We start from the raw sequence: 9106 nt of genomic DNA on the forward strand, positions 1-9106 counted from the left end.
CCCCAGGATTACCGAGAGGATGGGATGGATCTAGGCAGTGACGCCGGCAGCAGCAGCAGCAGTAGCCGCGCCAGTTCGCAGTCCAACTCCACCAAAGTGACCCCTTGCTCCGAGTGCAAATCCTCGCCGTCGCCGGGGGGCAGCCTGGACTTGGTGTCTGCCCTGGAGGGCTATGAGGAGCCCTTCCCGGTCTACCAGAAGAAGGTGATTGATGAGTGGGCGCCGGAGGAGGACGCGGAGAAGGAAGCGGTCCAGAAGCCTCAGCCGGCTGGGGGCCGGCGCGGTGGCCGGGGCCCGGCGGCCGGGAGCCTCTGTCTTCAGCCCACGGACAGCGGGACGTGCGTCCCGGAGGAGCCCCCGGTGCCCCCTATGGACTGGGAGGCTCTGGAGAAGCATCTGGCTGGGCTGCAGTTCCGGGAGCAGGAGGTGCGGAACCAGGGCCAGGCGAGGACCAACTCCACCTCGGTAAGTTGCCCGGGGTGCGTGCCCACGCGCGCACACACGTACACACCCGGCGCACAGCCCGCACGCGCCCTACCCGCGCTCCCGCCCAGCGGCGGCCCCATTCATCCTGCCCCGAGGGTGGGTGCCGGGCAGGAGAGCCTGACTTATGCTCCCCTGGGGTACCGTTGCTCAGTCTCTGAGCTGTCTGGGTTTGCAGGATGGGCGGAGAGGAGGGAGGGGTAGCCAGAGGGCAGCGGAAAGTCGGGTTAGTGGAACCAGAGACTCATTTTAATGGAATTACTTATGGAGACGAGGTTGTGAGTCACTTGCCTGAAAATAAATCCGGGGAGATTTTGGCACCGAAGTCGGTGGCCTGTGTGTGGGTGATATTTCAGGTCGTAATAGTTGTGGCTTTGTCAGCCGTGGTGGGTGTCCCTTCGTTGCCACTAATGTCTCGTCCATATACGGGCTGTCCCTGCGCACAAGCACGCATTCGCCTGCCCACACCTCCGGTGAGGCAGCAGGGATTGTTCCCTCTTGGCGTTTGAGCGGATGCTCCTGAATTGTAATGGGTTGACCGCCATCCTCTGAGATTTTTTCCTTTCTGAAACCCGATCTATTGTTGACCTGAGGGAACGGGTGAATTGACCTGCTAGGATGAGGGAGTGGTTCTTTCCTCTGTGGGCTGACTCACCCCCTCTCCGCTGAATCCCTCCTAGTTTTGATAAGCAGTTCCTTACCGGAGGCTTGTGCCTCAGTTCAGGAAACCGAGAGAGGGAAGGGTGCTGGAGTGGAAAAGAGAGAGAGAGAGGGAAGGAGGGATACATCTATAATAAGAAGCTCTGGCAGGTCCACACTTGTCTCATCTTTTTTGCCCCTGAGAGGAGAGCAGATAAATGACTTAAAAGCATCATGAATGTAGCTCCCCTATTTATCACTGTTTTGAGATAAAGCAACAGTTGTAATTTGAAATCATTAATGAACGGATCCTAAATGGGGCTGAAGGGCATACAGTTTAAATGAGCTGCTTTCTGTGTGTGGCAGTGTGGGAGAATGCTTGCTTGCAGGTGTAATTTTTCGGCTCCAGGGCCCTGGGGCTACTGGAAATTGGGTGCATGCACTTCTGACTTAAAGGGTAAGGACAGTTAATTGGCACGGTTTCTATCAGAGAGAGCCCTTGCCTGACAGAGCCCACTGGTTAGTGTCCCTTGAGAAACTGCCTATTAAATTAACACACTCATTTTAATACCAGCTGTTTACCACGGCCACTCGCAGACACGGAATCTTTCCATTACAGCCAGTACTCTGTCTTGTACCTTGCAATTCAAAACATGCTTTTCCCACCTAGCGCTGAGAAAAATACCTGATTAAGCTCCCTGGACTTAAACAATGACTTGAAGATACATAAGATTCCTTTACTATGGCCTGACATTTTTACATTCCAGGAAAATGTAATAATTGGGTATACATGCAAAGTTAGGGTTTGATGATGACAATGAGTTGCGTTATTCTAAAAGTTCTTGAGCACCCATGTATTCTGTGCTAAATTCAAGGTGTGATTCTCAGCGCTGCAGTTACACATCTGAACACGTGGGCCTGAAATTACGGTGAGCGAGGTAGGGATGCAGATTGACTCCCCGCCCCACCCCCCAGGAACTTATAATTTAATGGCTAACCTAACAGACCAGCCTACCCCAAAACACACACACACACATCTTCTTCCTTATTGTTGTAGAGTCTGAATCTTTCCTTTTTGGGCCATCTTTGAAACCTGAGGGTGTCTTGTCTCCTCACCTAGCGAACAGTTTGCATTGTGGGTTCCTCCCCTCTCCTTCCCTCGCCCTCCTGAAAATCTCCCCCCTGGGCATTTCTTCCACAAGTCACACCGAAATTTGGGTTCCATTGATTCAAAGTAAGTATATGTACAAAAAAAAAAACAGCAGAAGGAAGTAGCCTGTGAGGTTGTTTAAAATTGAAATTTTCTGTATTTTGGTTTGTATTGGAACAAAATTACTAGCTGCTGTTAGTTTAGAATAGTGTTTTTCAAACTGCAAGTTCCCCATGAAATCACCTTATCACTTTTTAAAAAATAAGATAGAATGCACTGCAGTGTGTTGCAGGTAGTCACAGTAAGATTGTTTTTTTTTTAGAAAGTTTTGTCTCAGTTTTATGTAGACATTGGGTTACAGTGTAAGATTTCTTTCCCACTGTGGGTCGCTGTCATAAAAGTTTGGAAAACACTGGTTAAAATCTTGTTTACTCCTGCCTGGAATAAGTGCAAGAATTTATAACCCAGAGGACAGAAGTTTGAGAGTAACAAAGGAGTTGGTGCAAAAGAAGAAGTCTGTCCTGAAGGAGTTGCTCGAATCGAGTGATATTTTTGCTCCTCCTTAAAAAGTTGTGTGTAAATACATTTAAGTGAAATTAATACATAGTACTGGGAGGAGGGGTATAAAATGAAAAAGGCAGGTACAGCTCCTTCCTTCACCTGTGAAGAGACCCAAATAAGTTATTCCCACCACATGACTTTTTTTTTTTTTTGCGGTACGTGGGCTTCTCACTGCTGTGGCCTCTCCCGTTGGGGAGCACAGGCTCCAGACGCTCAGGCTCAGTGGCCATGGCTCACGGGCCTAGCCGCTCCGCAGCATGTGGGATCCTCCCGGACGGGGGCACGAACCCGCGTCCCCTACATTGGCAGGCGGACTCCCAACCACTGCGCCACCAGGGAAGCCCACCACCACATGACTTTTGCTTGTGCTGTTACCTCTGCTTGGAATGCAGTGGCTGGTTCCTCCTCATCATCCCAGACTGTGCTCAACTCACCTGAGAGAGGCTGTCCCTGGCCCCCCTCCCCAATACAGAGTAAGGCACTCCACCACCTACCAAGGCACTCCTCGTGTATTTTCTTAGTGCTTCTCACTGCCTGACATTATCATGTTCAGTTCTTCATTTTTGGTTCTCTAGAATCACATTGGAGTGCAGGGGTCTTGCCTGCGTCGTTTAATTGCTGGAACCTAGTGCCTGCGATAGTGTCTGAGAAGTAGTAGGTTCTCAAATACTGAATAAATGAAGTGTTTATAAGACTCACACGGCCCAGACCTAAGCCAGCCCCCTTATTGTACAGTTGAGAAAATTGAGGCCTAGAGAGGTTAAGAGATTTGCCGAAGATCCCAGTAAGAAAACTACGAAAGGGCTTTTGTCCTTCCTTCTGATGCCACACTAGGTTTTTTCCTTTTGATGCTCAAAATTAGTTGAAACAAAAGGAAAGGAAAGAGCTTCCACCTTCCTGAAATAACTTAAAGGGTTTCCTAATGACAGGTCCTCTCTTGGATTTCCTTAATGTTAAGGACAGAAGTAAACTAGGAAATAAAACCCCATGACTTTACGAATCTCTTCTCACAGACAGGGTTTGGTTTGGTTTGGTTTGAATGGAAACACGTTGAGCTCTGCCCAGCAAAGCAGCGGCAGCCCCCCCATCCCTGTCCAACGCCCCTGTCTTCCTCTTGGCTACAGTGATACACTCTAAACGAAAGCCTGAGATTGCAAGGATGTGTTGACAATCAGCTGTCTCTAGTCCAGGGAAGATTTAGAGGCACATCTAAAAACACACGACGTTTGGGTAGGACTTAAAACCTAGGGCTGACCTTTACCTTGTGAAGTTGTGAGCAGCTCATCTCTCCCTTGGTGCCAGTGGAGGGGGATGAGCTTGGAGGCTCCTGGAAACCAGGAGCTTGGAGGCTCCTGGAAACCACCTTTGGTGTCAGAGCAGGAGGTGCCTGGGGAGTCTTGAAGGAAGCTCTGGTGGCCTGACTTCCTGCTGTCTTCTCAGGGCTGCTTCATCACAAACCTGCCTCGCCTCACGCAGCCCACCCGCTCCTCAACGTCCCAAGCCCTCACCTTGACGTCAGAGCCCTGAGGGCGGCGAGGTCACTTTATTCCACTGCCTTATCCCCAGTAGCTGCCTTGTGCCTGAAGCAGTCTTTGGGGGGAGGGGTGGGGGCAGAGGGGGAGGGGAGAGGTTTCACCCAACAACCAGAACTACTCCTGGAAGTGCCCCCTCCAGTTGGCCAGACCCCTCCCCGCCCCCATCCTGTGGCCCTGTGTTTCTCATGGTCCTGCCCTGGGCCTGCAGGTGTGTGAACGCCCCCGGTAAACTCAAGGGCCACACACGACCCAGGAGTGAGATTTAGAACCAGGGTGCCAAGTCACGTGAGTCCTGCCCCCGTCTGTTCGTGTTCATCCTCAATTCCCTTCTCCCTGCCTGCTCTGTGGGAACTGGCGTGGACAGTCCTGAGCGACAGTCCTGAGGGAAACCTGGAGCTTCTCTTCCCGTTTCCCTCTTCTGAGCACAGCCCCAAGCCTCTGTCTTTCTCCTGCTTCTCCAGGACCTTAGTGTTCACAGTACCATTCTTCTGCCTCCCCATCACCAAGTGGAAGGGGTTGCCCACTGCCTCAACCTCCTCCTCTTCCTGAGTGGAGTATAACTTCACCCTTTTTTCTCCATGGTCCTTCTGTGAGGTTTTCTTTCCCTCAGAGTCTGTGATCCTCCATGCTGAGCCTGTTCTGCTTCTGGAAACTCACCCCTTTTTTCTCCCTCCTACTTCTCCCTCCTTTTGATTCTTTAGTTTTTAAAAAATAGCTCCATTGAGGTAGAATTGACATACAATTAACTGCACACTTAAAGTCAAGGTGATGCATCTATCTCTCACCCGCAAAAGTATCCTCTTGCTGCTTTGCAATCCTTCCCATTCTGTTCCTTGGCAACCACTGATCTTATTTCTATCACTATAAGTTAGCTTGCATTTACTAAAACTAATGTAAAAGGAATCATATAATATGTACTCAATTTTGTCTGGCATCTTTCAGTCAGCATATAATTATTTTGTGATTCATCTGTGTTATTGTGTATGTCAATAGCTCATTCCTTTTTATGGCTGAGTAGCGTTCCATTTTATGGATATACCCTGCTCCCTGGTTGATGGACCTTTGGGTGGTTTCTAGTTTTTGTCTATGACAAATAAAAAGTGCTGTGAACATTCACGTACAAGTCTTTGTACGGACATATCCTTTCATTTCTCTTGGGGAAATACCAAAGAGTGGAATGGCTGGATCCTATGGGAGCTGTGTGTTTAACTGTTTGAGAAGTTGCCTGTTTTCCAAAGAATTTGCACCATTTGATGTTGGTTTCCTCTCCCACCTGTTGGTGTATTCCATCTGTGTCCTTGGGGATTTGCAGGACATCTCTCTTCAGGTGACTGGGGTGACTGATCCCCTATCTCTTAAGAGAAAACAACAGCAAAGTTGTTTTCAGGATCACATTTTACAGCCAACCAAATTCATTACACCCATTGTTCAAAAAAAGGAAAGGACTCTTTTTTAAATTAAAGAGGAGTTCTAGTTGTAGACCTGACACATTTTCATTGCAGTTTTATTATTTTTTACTGCCTGTGACAGATGCATTTTCCTCCATTAATGAGAAGATAAGAATAATTTTAATTAACATGTTAATTGAAAGCAAATTCTGATGAAGTTATTTCCAAAGTACTTGAAAGCAATTTGTCTGTTTAGTTGTTTGTACTATTAACTAGTAGCAAACTTTAAATAACCTACATTTCTTCCGAGAATGGTACTAATTACAGGTTATTTTCAGTGTATTATTCTGAAAGAATTACAGCCTAGTTATTCCTTCTCAGTCAATGACACTACTAAAGTAGCTTGAATGACGGAGTAGTTTGTTTCCTTAGTTACTCAGGCTATGTTTAAATTGCATGAATTCCCATTTTTACAGACTGAATTAAGAGGTCTTTATTATTCCTGAAAAATATAGTAAAGTTTATAAGTTTAATAAGTTATGTGATTCATCAGCCTGGGATACCACAGTGAAAGCATTCTGAGTGGTTTGTAGTTATCACTTATCCCTCTTAGAGAGCACGACATGACAGTGTTAAAATCACTTTTTTTTTTATCATAACCGGAAATTACCGGGCTAGCTATATTCTTTGCTTCAACCTTTACCTTGAAATGTTTAGTGTCATCATTGTCTGCTTTTCTAATTTATGTTGATTTCTGTTTAAGAGCTGCAAAGGCTGCTCTATGCATTAGCATGTACTCAAGACTTTAAAGAAATATGGTTGGGTTTTCCAAAAACTTAGGTTGCAGGTAAACCACAGGTTCTGAGGCTCTGTTTGTGTATTTCAGCTACCATCAGATAGTTCATCCTACTGCAGAAGAGCCTTTTGAAAATATTGTAGTTGGATTAAAGGAAATCTTTGCCCACCAACTGGTTTGCACATAGTGGTCCTTTAGAACGTTCTAAGGATCACTGTCGTGGCGCAGATCTGAAAAACAGATACAGATATTCTTATCACACATTCATTGAGCTGTTTGAACATCTCACCACCGACATCACGTCACCTTCCTCCATCCCTTTCTAGCTCAGAATGCACTTTCAACTCTAGAACCTTTGCCTGGCATTCCTGTGACTTCACTCCCAGGAATGCCCAGCACGAGCCCTTTGCTCTGTAGCTGGTCCACCAAACCACCCAGCACTGTCTTCCCCAAGGCGTGCTCTGATTCAGCTTCTTTGGGAAGCTGTACCTGATCATCTCGGCTCCTAAGCAACCTCTCTTCCGAACTTCTTACTCCACTTGTGCTCCACTTCCTCATTCTTAGGTTTTAAAAGGCTCGTCCCTGACAAAACTCAAACCAGACCTGTCAATCTCTGGTTCCAGGCTCTTTCAGTGACATTGTTTGCATTCTCTTTTTTTTTTTTTTTGCGGTACTCGGCCCTCTCAATGGTGTGGCCTCTCCTGTTGCGGAGCACAGGCTCCAGACGCGCAGGCTCAGCGGCCATGGCTCACGGGCCCAGCCGCTCCGCAGCATGTGGGATCTTCCTGAAGCGTGGCACGAACCCGTGTCCCCTGCATCGTCAGGCGGACTCTCAACCGCTGCGCCACCAGGGAAGCCCTGCATTCTCTTTTTGTGGGTATGTCTCTTATCTGCCCAACTATTTTAAATCCCTCCTCCCCTTCAAACACATACATGCACAGGCTCGGGCATTTCCTGAGGACTGGACATTTGATGAATGCTTGTTACCTGGTTAATGTATTTTGTACCACCTTTCTGTTTAGTTTTTAAATTTGCTCAAAGCCGGTATACTATGAACTTTATTAATGCTAATAATAGTAATTACAGATCCTTCCTTAAAAGTTTATCTGGACTCTGTGACATTACATTTGCATTTTAAAATAGAAATTTGTTTTTACTCCTGGACCTTTGCCTCTGAAAACATGAATGGTTTTGTTTTCTTACCTCTGAAACTCAGTCCTAAGTTGTTATTTTTTTTTAACAACAAGGACCTTTGCAAATGCTTCTCTTTAGCTGCTTTATGTCCCCTGAGCTGTTGGGACAGATGACACTTCGTACTGTTGCTGCTTTATACTGTCAGTGACTGGGAGATTATTTTGCACACAGCTTTTGTAGAAATTCAAGTGCCAGTTATGAAACTGAGCATTTTTCATAGAAAAGTAATAGGATTTTAAAGACAGAAAGGATCTGAGAGGTCATCTCATCAAACCCTCGCCACTTTCAAAGGAGGAAGCAGGCTTATGAAGATTAAATGTCCTTGCCCACCTTCCTTAGCCCAGGCCTGACCCAGCCTCAAGTCACCTGACTCACAATTCCCACTTTTAATGAACTCGGCCCCCTTCAGCCACCTTCAGCAGCGAGGGTGAGGGCTGACCGTTGTGCATGTCACTTCCATTTACAATCCGTCCATTGACTGACTGTCAGGCTATGAGGCGGTGCCCAGGTTCAGAAAGACAGGACGAAGAAGATTTCCATGTGGCTCACCGCACAAGTGGAAACATTTTGTTCTAACTAGACAGAGTTTTAAGTGAATCGTTTATTATAAGCCCAAAAAGGAGCAAAATAACAAAACCAAGAAGAGACTAGAAAGAAAGGCATTTGTGGAGTTCAGGAGAGGCCCAAAAAGTAGTCTCTATTAGGACACTGGCTTTGTTAGAATATGGATGAAAACTAGGAATAGAGAAATGGACGTCAGGGAAGGGAGATGTGTTTGGGTTTTTACGTTATGACGTTTCTGAGTTTCCCAGTTAAATCTGTAGAAGTGAATCATCACTCTTTCTTCTTGTCATGTCCAGGAGAGTTGTAATAATCACTCTCCTTCACTTACCAAGTCTCATGAAATCCATGAGAGCACTCACTGTTTCAGATGTTCTTGGTGTTTGCTTTGTTTTGTTTTGGTTTGGTTACTACTGTTCACTTTTGTGAGTGATTCCGTTATTTTCCTTATATATTTGTTAAATAATTATGTCAAGCATGTTCTATCACCAGTTTTCATCACTTGTTTTTCTCTGTTTTCATTCGTACATATATTTAACCTAATTCTATTCTCTCCACCTGACCTGTTTTTCAATATTTGTGTTATTATAGGTTACTCCCATTTTTGCCTACTTTTGTGGCATTTTCTCTATAAAGTATCAATATATGTGATTCAAAGGTGACGGTTGAGAATTCCCTGGCCGTCCACTGGTTAGGACTCTGCGTTTTCACTGCCAGGGCCCAGGTTTGATCCCTGGTCAGGGAACTAAGATCCTGAGAACTGTGTGGCAGAACAAAAAAAAAAAAAAAAAAAAAAAAA

At 46.1% G+C, this 9106-nt stretch overlaps 1 protein-coding gene across 1 annotated transcript in view; it reads left to right on the plus strand.

The window, feature by feature from the left end:
- SCHIP1 (schwannomin interacting protein 1) overlaps nt 1–9106 on the plus strand; it is a 126050-nt gene that overhangs the window by 612 nt on the left and 116332 nt on the right. The window contains exon 2 of the mRNA XM_024740174.1: nt 7–465. Within this exon, the coding sequence (XP_024595942.1) occupies nt 7–465 (459 nt within the window). The remainder of the gene's footprint in view (nt 1–6; nt 466–9106) is intronic.

Source organism: Neophocaena asiaeorientalis, unplaced genomic scaffold, assembly GCF_003031525.2.
Source record: "Neophocaena asiaeorientalis asiaeorientalis breed wild unplaced genomic scaffold, Neophocaena_asiaeorientalis_V1.1 scaffold50, whole genome shotgun sequence".
In the NCBI taxonomy this organism is placed as follows: Eukaryota; Metazoa; Chordata; class Mammalia; order Artiodactyla; family Phocoenidae; genus Neophocaena; species Neophocaena asiaeorientalis.